Source organism: Sinocyclocheilus rhinocerous, unplaced genomic scaffold (assembly GCF_001515625.1).
Source record: "Sinocyclocheilus rhinocerous isolate Xijiao unplaced genomic scaffold, SAMN03320098_v1.1 scaffold711, whole genome shotgun sequence".
In the NCBI taxonomy this organism is placed as follows: Eukaryota; Metazoa; Chordata; class Actinopteri; order Cypriniformes; family Cyprinidae; genus Sinocyclocheilus; species Sinocyclocheilus rhinocerous.
The window spans coordinates 1,499,120-1,512,588 of NW_015641018.1; the positions used below are offsets into that span (position 1 = coordinate 1,499,120).

The 13,469-nt window shown below is 37.6% G+C and overlaps 1 protein-coding gene across 1 annotated transcript in view; it reads right to left on the reverse strand.

The window, feature by feature from the left end:
* The window catches only part of nlgn1 (neuroligin 1), a 310,713-nt gene that overhangs the window by 126,759 nt on the left and 170,485 nt on the right, over window positions 1–13,469 (reverse strand). The window contains exon 8 of the mRNA XM_016570031.1: window positions 10,031–10,183. Coding sequence (XP_016425517.1) covers window positions 10,031–10,183 — 153 coding nt within the window. The remainder of the gene's footprint in view (window positions 1–10,030; window positions 10,184–13,469) is intronic.

Here is a 13,469-nt window from a genome sequence, read left to right on the forward strand (position 1 = left end):
TATATATATATATATGAACATGTAATAATATATATTTTTAAATATAAAAACTGTTTATTAATATTTGACAAACTTTCTGCCAAATAAATTAAGTCATTTAATAAATAATAATAACAATAAAAAAATCTCTGTTGTAAATAATAAATTATTATATTACAGACAGACAGACAGATAGAAAGATAGATAGATAGATAGATAGATACCTTCAAAGGGATTTCTGGATTTTCTGAGGTATTAGACAATGCCAGATGCCTTTACTAAAATAACACGTTACTCAAGGACAGCAGTCAAAATATTTGTAATAGAGAGCGAAGCAAGCGCAGAGACTCAAGGCCAATAATAACGCTGGGTCATCGGATACACAGCGCACTGAAGACATTATCCGCATGTCTCTATAGGGTAAAAAGATTCATGGTTTACTGATGACAGGCTCAGCTGATGCAGGAAGCCATCCCTGCATCATTGATCATTTTTTTGCTGGTTTTAAGCCAGCAGCGTGACACAGATCTCAAGGCCCACCCATGAGCAATGACATCATGTACCAGGGTAAAACAGTACTGTTGATGGAGATAGACAATGATGTTATTGTGGGCAATTAAGCTCTCTCTTCAATCCATTTATCTTTATTTAAGTCAATGGCACAATGTTATTTATGTCTAGATTATATATTATATATATATATATATATATATATATGAACATGTAATAATATATATTTTTAAATATAAAAACTGTTTATTAATATTTGACAAACTTTCTGCCAAATAAATTAAGTCATTTAATAAATAATAATAACAATAAAAAAATCTCTGTTGTAAATAATAAATTATTATATTACAGACAGACAGACAGATAGAAAGATAGATAGATAGATAGATAGATAAACTCCCCAATTATTTGTACGAACAAAATATAAAAACATATTTTAAAACATTTTGAAAATAAAGATTAGGATGTTTACTCTGACATGATAGTTAGGGTGTAAGGAAAATATGTTACTTTTTTACTTGACAGTTATACTGCATGTCATTTTAAAGCAATTAAATTCTAGATAAGTTCTAGATAAACTAACCATAATATAATTGGCTGACAACGCCATGAGGGGGCCCAGAGCACAATGGAGGCGGCGGGGGTGTCCTGAACACCAGCGGGTACCACATACAACTTCACAAGACTCCAGAATTGGAGCCTTCAAACACGCGAAAAGCAGGTAGCTCAGAAACCAGTGGAGTAAATAAGATTTTGTTGAGGCCAAACAGAATAAACGGAATTACAAGAGCCAAGAAGCTTGGGGCTGGTGACTAGAGATATAAATCTTTATCTGTTCGGGCTACAGGCTAACCTCTGATTAACTGCATTTGGGGGAAATTTACAGCTGTGGATCTCCTCAGCAACAAAATCATAAATGAATCTCAGTGAAGGATCGAGGCAAGTTACAAGGACCGAGATGAATGACTTCAAGGTTCTGTAGTATGTGGTGATCTTAATCCTGATATTCGAGTATGTTCCAGTCTACGCAGGCTCCATGAACAGACAAGATGGAAAGACCATCAAAAGTCAAGGTATTTCTAAATCGCATAGGGATCATTCAGAGTCCCGTTTACAATTTTTAAAATGAGACGTACCAGCGGCCATACACTCGGGTCCTAGATCTATGCGCAGACCTTTATAAGTAGAAAAAGCTCATTTCACTTATCTCTTACTTCCAGAGTACATAGGACACAGAATATCAAAACCCAAAGATAGTCACAACCCTGACTGCTCCCAACAAATGTGCCTTGTCCTGTCTTGCCCTTACTGATAAAAGTGTGGCTTCGGAGCCCACTGACTTCCATTGTCCAAAAACATACTTTTATGTTCCACAGAATAATGTGAACTATTCCATTGGTTGAACTATCCTTTTAACATAAATGTGGCAGAACCGTTAGGTACTGTAAAATCGGAAAGGATTTCTAGGGAATCTCCATGGGAATTGTAATTGAATGTAATGCATGGCGGGTGAAAACCTAAGCACCAAACCAAAGATTTGTTCCACCCTCGGAGGTTTACACGCAATCCATCCTGACTCAGAGGGTTCCCTGGCTTTGGTCCTGCAGCGTAGTTCATTTCTGAGGTGCTAAACATGTCCATCTGTTTTCTCCAGGCAGAAGCTACAGCGCCGCGTGAATCCCGGCGAGCACCTTGATCATCCGCAGTGGCAGTTGGTCCCAGCCGAAAAGCCCACGAGCGAACCCAGCTAATCTCTGGTGCCGTGGCAGAGATGGATGGAGGCACATGGACACATCCATCTGTTGGTACCCTCTTGCTTAACAGACCCTGCAGTGTGGCTGGAAGTGAGGGTGGTCAACTTGACAACGAGTCCCAGACACGGGAGAGGCCTCCTACGCGCTCTGGGCTTTAAATTACTTGAGCTTTACATGCAACTGGGTTTGAGTTCAATTTCTCTCCCTGATACAGTAAATAAAACCCCAAAGGTACAGGCAGTTATTTTATCCTCAAAAATTAGATAACTTCCTTCCCCAAACTACTCGAAGGCTGCTGGTTCGATTGTTTGGTCCAGTGTTCAGTTCCTGCCCATTCCATTTTACAGTTCCATATACTATACTGTTAAAAAGTTTGGGGTCAGAAAGATTTTTTTTTGTCAAAAAACTTGAAAAAGTCCATTTCAAACAAAAATTAAGCAGCATATTGTTTTCCACACTGATAATAATCAGAAATGTTTCTTGATGTTGCAGCAAAATCAGAAAATTAGAATGAATTTGAAAGGCTTATGTGACAATAAAGACTGAAATAATGGCTGCTGAAAACTCAGCTTTTTATTTTTATTTATTTAATCAAATAAATGTAGCCTTGAAACTATAAGTAATAAAGTGCAAATATTTACAACTAAATTTAGAGCAGCAACTACTTTTGCCGTTATTTTGAATAATTCCATAACAATCTGGAAAGGAATGACAGGATAAGGAATTTAATGAATTGCAATTAAGTGATCTTCCACTCCGGTCCAAAAATTTTTTTTATATGATGTAAGAGCTTTGATACTTTAAAATTATTTTCCAAACTTTTAAATGTGGCCGGTCCCAAAAAAAAAATGTTATATGATGTAAAACCTTTGAAACTTTAAAAATATTTTCCAAACTTTTAAATGTTGCTTTAAAAGCCAACATTCAAAGAGTTTCTTGACAACATTGGCCTTTCTATTTAAGAATTACAATTATTAATTTCACTTTAGTTATTTATATGTCCTTGCTTTCAAATTTAAATTAAAAGTTTGCATTCTGTTGATCTCCATTCAAATTCAGGATTTGGAATTATTCAAATTGGAATTTAAAATACTTCCTCAACTCAATTGGGAATGGCACACAACCCTGGTAGCAAAGAAGCTATACTTTTGACATCCCTAGTAAAACGGGTGGTTTTCTAGTACTCATCTAAGTTCAAAAACAAACAGAAATCTGCCGTCAAAAAGACTCTCATCAGCACCAAAAGTTCTTTCCTCTTCCCAAGATCCTCCACAGAGAGAAAAGTGTCACCACAATCTCATTAACTCGTGCTTTAAGTCCAGGAATGCATGAAATCATGATGTCAAAGTTCCATTGTGGATTCAACAGCACACCAAATTTGACAACTTATTAATATCTACATTGAGTCTAGCCTGGGGCAATCCACATGTCAGTGGAACCAGGCCAAAACCAGGAACCGAGAAAGAGAGATAGCGAAAGGAAGTGAGAGAGAGAGACTTTGGAGAAGAAGAGGAGAAGCCGTGAGTGAGTGGGCCCAGATGGACATCTGCTGTGCTCTTGCAGGCTGAACTAATCCCTTCGGTTAGCGGTGCTCACAGGGTAAAGCCTCTCTGATGGCAGATGTCCTCTGTTCTCTGTCGCTTGCCTTTTTGCCCTCTACCAATGCAGCCACCAGTCATGACCAATGAGGCCCATTACTTAGAATAACGCACATGCACATACATAGACTACTAAATCTGCAGGGTAGTGCTATTAAATCTGTAGGGTAGCATGAAAGCTGGGTCAAAACCAGAGGTGGCAGTGATACATAATGCTGCCTAATGTCTAAGTCTAAGCTTTACAAAGAGGGAGAACAAAATATTATATATATATATATATATATATATATATATAATATTTTGTATATATTGTATTTTGTATATTGTCACTTTTGATCAATTTAATGCATGAATAAAAGCATTATTTGCCAACTGTTATTAATGAAATCTGCATTTTGTGACAAATTAAAGCTTGGATCAGGGTAGACTCCATATTTAAAAAATTCAATGTCTTGTTTTAGTTTGAACTGCCCTAATAACTCCTCCCGTCTTTCCTCTCAGCGCTTTTAATTTTATCTGATGCTGTCATTTTTGTGTTTAAGGCCTGATGTTGGAAAGGCTCCTCAGATTGTCAGCACCTTGCGTGGGGCCTGTGCTTTGGGCTCTGGAGGCCAAAGGTCCTGCCATTGCTGGTTGTGGTGGGTGATCAGGGGTCTGGGTGTAGGAGAGCTGTGTGATAGGGCTCCGTATGCGGCTGTGTAGGGAGCTCATAAATAATTTGGGGAGTCGTTGCCACTGTAAATCCTGTTCAGTAATAGAAGGGTTGCAGCAGCTGTTAGCATGCTGTCTGGTGAGTGGGAGAATGAACGCACTGCCTAATCTGACGTTTGGTAATGTATCTATCACACCAGCCTAATGCAAATATATTCTCACAATATAAGCACATATTCAGAGTATAAACAATAAAAAAAATTATTTTGAGGCAAATCTCACCCCAAAATAAAGAACTACACACACACAGTTTTTTTTATGTTTTTAAAACAAGCTTCTTGCCCAACAAGGCAGCAGATCAAAAATACAAACTGTAATTTTATTAAGTATTAAAACAACTGTTTTAATATATTTCTATGTAATATATTTATAAAATATGGTTTATTCCTGTGATGGCACAGCTGAATTTTCATCAGCATTTTAAGTCTTCAGTGTCACATCCTTCAAAAACCATATTCTTATGCTGATTTGGTGCTCAAGAATATTTTCTGTGGAAATGGGGATAGGCCCTTTTTTTACTTAAGATACTTTTTTTTAATTTTATTTTACTTTTTACATTTTTGATAAATGTCTCTACACTCTCATCTACACTCACATTTCAATTAACAGAATGAATCCTTGGCTAAATAAAATACTAATTTCTTTCAAAATAATAATCACAAATCTTACTGACTGATAATATACTTGAATTACTAAAAAAATATAAAAATAAACAGGAAACAGGATATAATTTCACATAGGCATATTTAACATTTCACATTCAATGTTAATCAGTATTCAATTTTAAATATATTTTTAATTTTATATATTAAAATTTTTAAAATCATGAATTTATGAATTAATCATGTTTTTTTTATTATTAAAAGATGTCCACAATCATTAATACACATACACACAGACTTTAACGCTTTTCAATGGATCAATTCTTCAGGTTTTTTGTGAAAAGACAAAAGTGTGGGTAAACTGACCACCCGGATCAACACAAGTCCCAAACATCCAGTACTAGCTAGCATTGGAGAGGCAAAATAATGGACAAGGGACGATCCCGTACAGTTGTTAAATGCTTGTTAAGATTAATAAACACCCTCCAATGAAGCATCTCCCCAGACACACTGCTTCCTGAATAGGGTCAGACATCATACATGCTTCTTTAAAGACCCTGTGGCGTGCTTACGCTTAAGCAAGCATATGACTGAGGGGAATGAGAGAGAGAGAGAGAGAGAGAGAGAGAGAGAGTGAGAGAAAAAGTAAGATGATAAAGGACACAGCACTGAAGGCAAAAACGCGGAGAGAAAGCGAGAGAGGTGGAGGTCGGAGAAAGCAAAAGACTAATGAAACTGAAACATCAGGGGTATTTGTTTCAAGGGAGAAGAAAATTAATAAGCATGAAAAATAAATAATCCTCAACACTGGGCCACATGGAATGATTAAAGCAAAATAGCAAACCAATTATTACAGGGTGAGCAATGCGGTAAAGTCTTGACAAAGAAGTAAACAACTGAACTAACCGGCACGTGAGCGCACACACCTCTGCCGCCGACTGCATCTGTTTTACACCAGCGCAGCTTCCAGCCAACCACTCACACACTGACTAACAAGCGCTGATGACTCAAATCACAACCCATTTAGATCTAGTTAACAGTTCTACTGTAATTCAGTGCGTCATTCGCGAGCAGAGAGCAATGCTCTTTAAAAAAGGTATTAAAAAGCAGTAGACAGGATGTGATATTAATATGCTTTGTCTTCATGTTTTATTTTTCTAATGAAAAAGTAAGGGTAATTTGCATAAGCTTCTTGTTTTGTGCAGTGGGAGACCAGAGAGCCGTTCAACGAAACCAGCTACAAACACCAGCCTGGCCAGGACAGGACTATATTACATCAACCATAACCATCTTAAACCAGCTTAGGCTTTTAGCAGGGTTGTGAGAATCCATGTTTCCATTTGCTAGATCTTTTTTTTTTTTGGCTCGTTACATTTATTAAAGGTCACATTTACCTTTGCTCTGTGAAATTTCACATGTAAATCCAGTAATTTCAATAGGAATTCAGTTTGTGAAAAAGCTAAACAGGTAAGTTGGTCATGCAAATTCGCTGTGCTCACCAATAGAAAGCTGCTTGGTTTGGAGGTTACTTAGACATGCCCAATTTCTAAATTGCATAAAAAAAAACGCATTTGCATTGCTTTGAACGTTTTCTGTAGATCCCACCTTCTCACATGCTACAATGTTTTCCAAAACAATAGGAAAACAAAGCCAAAACCCAGTTATTTTGGACATATGGTTACCATAAGTTTGTGAGCTGTGAGCATATATGGATGGACAAACAACTGATAAATGGACAATCTACCTTTCGTTTGCCCTCAAAATCTCATAAAAATTTTGCTAGTTTAACCACACACTTTAACTCTAGTTATTTATTTCGTATGGGTGTAGTGTTGTCAAAAGACCCGGTACTTCGGTACCAAGTCGGTACTAAAACAATTAAAACATTACGGTACAAGGCTTTTTTTAAGTACCCGTGGTACCGAGTACCCAGTCAACCTAGTTCTTGATATGCTATCCGAAAGGTGCGCAGATGCGCTCTCTTCATAAAAGCACTGAGACATGGCGACCTCAAAACGAGGAAACACACCAAACTAACAAAACACTTTAAAGACGCCCAGATCAAATGAAAGAGTTCAAGCAGGTAAGTTTCATTTTAATTTTTAATATTTGTGTTTCCCATACATTGATTTATTTATTAATATCAAAACTCACCGCCACAAATAGATTTTCCAAAAGGCTTTGACTTCGTTGAATAAACATGAGCACTGCACGTGTCAAAGTCGAAACCCGGTGTGGGTGTTTTATATCACTGTATTTCTGAAGGAAACGACTGTCTTCAGAAAATTATGCAGAAAGTTATGGATGTCATTTTCATTTCATCTTGCCTGTAATGCCTGAGCAGCGTTTGTGAGCGCAGCGCTTATTTGATTACAGCCGTTACTGGGGAAACCTCTATCTCTCCCGTTTTACAAGCGCCTCCTGCTGGCAGACAATGAATTTGCATATATATGCCGCCACAAATAGAGTGCAAGCTTCTGTTATGAATATTATTCAATATTTTAATTTGAATGTCGGATTGAAATGAACGCTGTTATTAGAGTAGTTAATCGTTAGCATAAGCGCGGCTAACTCTAATATAATGAGCATTAGAATGACGTTTCTTTATTAACTATTTACTCCTATAACTTTTATTAGGGTAAAAAAAAAAACAGGAGGACATGATTATATTTACTATTTTTACACACCAGAGGCTTTTAAATGGTTAACCTTGATTGTGTCATATCAGTCAGAAAAGCAGTTCTGTTTTTTTTTTTTTAGCTAACTTAGTTGTTATTCTTGGCTTAATAACTCTAGGTTTTCAAAAGCCCTTGTTTTTGTGTTTTGCTTTGGTACCGAAATTGGTATCGAGAACAGTGGATATTCACTGGTACCGAATACTGAAATTTTGGTACCGTGACAACACTATATGGGTGTGGTGCTATTTTAGGTTTAACACTTTTTGCTATTGGCTGGATTTAAAGGACAGTTGCTGAAGAGAATTGGGACACCAGCAAAAAAAAAATATGATGGTGGCGCTCGGTAAAACGGGCCCTTATGCCAGCTGATTAGCTGTCGGAGAGCAGTTTTATTCAGGGGGGCATGACGAGAGCGTCTCGCTCCATAAATCTACAACAGTTCTGATAATGACACTCAGACTGTGTGCAGTGCTATAATCCATTAGGCTCTCTCACCATTACAGCACCTTTCCCAGAAGCTGCTCCGGAGCTTAGCCGAACCCCAGACAACCATGAGAAAAACACAGCAACAATAAATTAAGGGTTGTGGCATGCGGGCACATGCTTAAACCCCCTAATGGATCTGTGTGCCTTAGCTAGAAAAAAAATAGCCAATCATCAGCAGTGGATTTGTTATAAAAACCTAAGGGTGACTGAGGGAAGATGGCTGCGAGCTGAATCATTAGTGGAGAAAGATCACATTGGGCCTCATTTACCAACGGAGAGATGCACTGTGATGACTCTGATGCAAATAACTGAGGCTAATTTCAAAATTCATGCATTCATTCTTGAATTTTTATAAAACGCAGGCTAACGACACACAATAACAGATGCCTCATGCAACCAGCATATTAGCATCTTCCAGCATCCTAACACAGGTCAAAATGGTGACTTATACTGTACAGATGTCAACAACTTCATTAAATTGATCATAAAAACCCTGCTAATATATCTATAACAAGCCTTTTTGAACAAACACCTCACAAATTGACCAGTGCATGAGTTATAGTGACCTATAGCTCTTATTTAATTGACAAGTCATCACTTTGGCAGACATTCATTGCAATAATTCATCCATGCTATTAATTTTGAAGATCAAATTGACCCTGCATGACAAATCACAGCTTAAGAGTGACAATGTGCCCCAATAATTGGTCAATAACCAACTTATTCCAAATGAAACATTCACTATGTTGGTCAATAAACTGATCACACTAAAAATTAAACATGACCCTCAACAGCATCAATGATATATATATATATATATATATATATATATATATACACAGAAAAGATCAGAAATATTTGTTCCTCAAAAAGGTTTTGGTGGCTTCATCAGGTCCATTATTTTAGTCACTGTACATCCACTCTTGAGAATAGAAGCATTTCTCCATTTCTCCAGCATGGTGAAACAAAAGAGGGCGTTTATGAGTGTTTTCATCATTGGAAGTTGTATAAAATGAAAACACGGACTGATGTATAATGAACACAATGATACATTTGTATAAGAGCAGACAAATCTGATGACACAATCTGAGAAAAGCAGCTGTTGCAATAGATATTTTATCGAAATGACTATTTCTGTGCTAACTGCACTTGCACATAACAAAAATAACACTTAACTTTCCTCTGATAACAGATGCTGCATAAACAGAAAACTGGAATCTGGCAAACATCTTATCTTGTAGAAACTATCCAAAGCTTATTAATCCAACACCATTTGCTTGAGGCAATCTCAAACATTAAATAAAAATACCCAATTGAAAAATTACAATTGACAGGAGAAGAGGAATAGCGATGGGGAAAGATTCTGAGAAACACACACAGCTAGAGGTTGTTGTTCTGCGATTGAAACCGGAAGGTCATAAAGCTTTGATAGTTCCAGTATTTACTATCACCTTAAATCATGTACAACTACAGCAAACTTTTCTATAATAAGTTCTCATGCACACATGCTGCTGTAGAGAACCATTGCCACTTCACCCGTTTTATGCTTATGAGCTTGAGGCTATTCACAGGCAACTAAATCATTGTTCACTGGAGGAAAATAGTACCTCAGTCGAGAGAAACAAAGCTAAAACATGCCATTCGGAGGATAGCGTATGACCAGGAACTCTGATGCATGATGGGTAAAGTTCAGCAAAAATGGAATTGCTTACCGAGCACACCAAGCCGATAGTTCACGGTTATGACGATGACGTTGCCGTAACTGGCCAAGATGCTTCCATCGAACATATTTGCTGTTCCTTCCATGTACGATCCTCCATGAATGAAAACCATCACAGGTTTGGGGCTCCCGCTTTCACGAATGTCTGGAAAAAGGAGGGTAGAAACGATTAAACGGTAAATTACTGTAGACAGCTGGAAATGCATTCAGAGCTGAGGGCTCCCATTTTGCTCAAATTGGCCACATTGGCTTTATTTCTGAGACAAGATCGGTTTTAGAAATGAGCTCATTAATTTCCTAGGCAATACGAATGTCATGTTCCTGGTGATCAACTTTTTTTTCTTTAGGGGCCTGTAAGTAATAAGATGTGGGAATTAAAATGGGCATTTTAATTTCCAAAATAATGCTTTGAAAGATGACTAAGAAACAAGGTGGGCAAACTTAAAGTACGGGGTCTGTGCTCTCTGAATGGGATCCGCCTGCCGCTTCACCTCATCTTCTCAGATCCCATATTTCTTTTAGCAATGAAAATGGCACACTTTTTAAATTTCCATACATTGCTTAGGCAAAGTAATCCACTTTGGGAAAATGATCTCTGTCCGAGAGGGAGGTATTTTCAAAACAGAAATGTGATGCAGATGATAACTTTCGTCTTGCTTGAGGGAGAGTGCCATTTCATCATGGTTGCAAAGCCTTCACATAAATCTCAGTTATTTTATTGGGCATGCAGGGACCTGCTTCTGTGAGGTCTCGTAACAAGCGAAAAACTAATGAAAAAAGCAATAATTTTCTAAGACAATTTTCTTAAGGTCCCTAAACAAGACCACCTCTTGCCAAATGTGTGCGCACACAATAGTTCTTTTTTTTATCAGTCATTTGTTTTCTCTTCTCATTTCACTTCACTTCTTTTCTCTCTTCTTCTTGTAAAATGCTCCAAGTGAGATTTGTATACAATGGATCTTCTGCATCAGGTGAATTAATGTCTTATCGCCTTCTCATCTCATCTCATTCCTTTCCGTTCCGTCTCTTTTCCTATTCCAAAATGCTCAATGCAAAACACACATAATGGGTTTGTCATTGTCAGGCGACGTAAATGCCTCGTCTTGTCTTATATTGTCCCTTCTTGTCTCATTTTTTCTCACCTGGACCCATCCTGTCCCATCTCTTCTGTTCTTCTCTTCCAGAATGAGATTTGCACACAAAACAGTAATTCTTCTTCATCAGTCAATGTAATTTCTTGTCTTGTCTCTTTTCGTGTCCTCTGAGCTTGTCCTGCCCCTGGTCCTTAAATGTTCAAAGTGATATTCTCCCCTTACCCCCATTGTGTCCCATCACAATTTTAGCCTCTTGAAAAGGGCTCACAGTGAGATTGCCAAAAATGAGTATTCTTTATCAGGCAACATAATGTCTCATGTCATCTCGTCTTTCTTTGTCCCTTACTACCCCATCTTGTCTCTTCTTTCCAAATGCTCAAAGTGAGATTTGCACAGTGTTCTACTGATTCAGGTGACCAAACGTTTTTCTAATCTCTTTTCTTTTCTCGTCCCATCTCCTCTTGTCTCACCTCCTCTGTCCATCTCATCTTCTCTCTTCTTGTCCCACCTTGTCTCAACTCCCCTTTTCATCTCTTCTCCGCTTCATCAGACATGAAATGTCTCCTCTTCTCTATTTTGGTCTCATCTCACTCCTTTTTATGTCTTTTCTTTTCTTGCAAAATATTAAGCATAAGATTTTCTCACAACAGTTTTTCTTCATCAGGCAACATAATGTCTCGTCTTGTCTCACCGAGTCCCATCCCATTCCATCTCTTTTGTTTTCCTCTTGCTAAATATAGATTTGTACTCAATGATTCTTCTTTATCAGGCCATCTAATGTCTCTTCTCATTTCTCGTCTCATCTTGTCTCATCACTTCCCTTCCCGTATTTTCTTTTCCCAGCAATGTTGTGGCTTTGTATGAAAAAGTGCTTTATTAAGCTCTGATCATACAAAAAAGATCTTAAGATTCATATATAATTCCGTGGCTTTTTTAAATTAAGCATTAATTAGGTTTTAATATCTTACATTCATTTTGATGAATGAACTGAATGAGCCTCAGAAGAATGTAAACTAGCCCAGTGAGTCTATCAGTGTCCAGGAGGAGGAAATGACAGGAAGTGATTCCTCCGAGGCATGAATACTGCATTGATCCCTGTCATCTTTTCAGACTGACAGAAATACTCCCCATCTGCAGGCCAGAGTTTACGTGTGCATGCGCACACCAGTCTGTTTGTATTCTTCTAAGTCTTTTTTAAATGTCATATGTCAACGATAAGTCCAGTGTACCGTGGCCTTTCTCCAAAACGTCACTCCTAAATGATAACATGACTGGAGTTTTTTTCTGTCACTGATGAAATGCGACCGACTATGCCCTGACTTACAAATGCTAAGCTGTGTTTTGAAAACGGTAAGGTCAGTAGAGACCCATATGTGCACCGTGCTCATTCAAAAAGTTTTTGAAAACATATATTTTTTTTGTCCATAAAATGAAAGTCAGTGGGTTACAATGTTGTTTTCCACTTCCACTGAATGGACAAAAATAGTTAAAACCTTCTTCAAATGTTCAAATTATGTGTTTCGCAGACAAAAAAAGAGTTACAAGATTTTGGAGATTTTTTTTCTTTTGCGTAACCCAATTCTTTGGAATTTCGATCTGGCACAATCTAAGACCACATACTTACATTGTCTCTTGGGCCTACTGCCACAGATTACTTGAAAAAGTCAATAAACGTTGTACCCTTCATACTAAAGCGCCAGATTAATGAACGTGTCAAAAGTGGCTATTGATTTTGGTGATAGTTTGCTTTAGTAAATCTCCAGCAAATAGTCATATCTGGAGAATCCCTTGGCATTTGAAGTTGTTATATATGATTGATGATCCAGGGATATGGTCCGTATGCAGCTTTTATATCGAAAACAAAAATGTAAACTAATTAGAATAGATATTAATATCTGTGAGTGGGCCACTGATGTGATCAAGCCAATTACTGGATCTATGAAATAAAATCAGAGGAGCTGTTTGGCGAAAACTGTCGCCGATGCCACGGCAGCTGGTATAAGCAGTGTGCAGTAATAAGGTAGTGTTATGTCTACATAATTAATGTGCGCTCTGTGTCTCCTCTCAGTCCTATCAGCTGCAGCTGTCTAAGAGCCAAACGGCGGCCCTTTTCCACTTAGCAAAAAGCGCATGCAGATAGGCCTCAGGAATTTGAATAAACGTGTTTACCTAAATGTTTAGCTCGTTCGGCTACATGAATTCACTCATACGTTGGATTAAAAAGTGTTACTGAAGCACTTTCAAGCTAAACTTGATGAAAACTGTGGTAATTTAGGTCAAGCTGTTTCTAGGTACGTCAAAAGTAAGAATTTTGCATGTTAAACTACTGTCTGATAT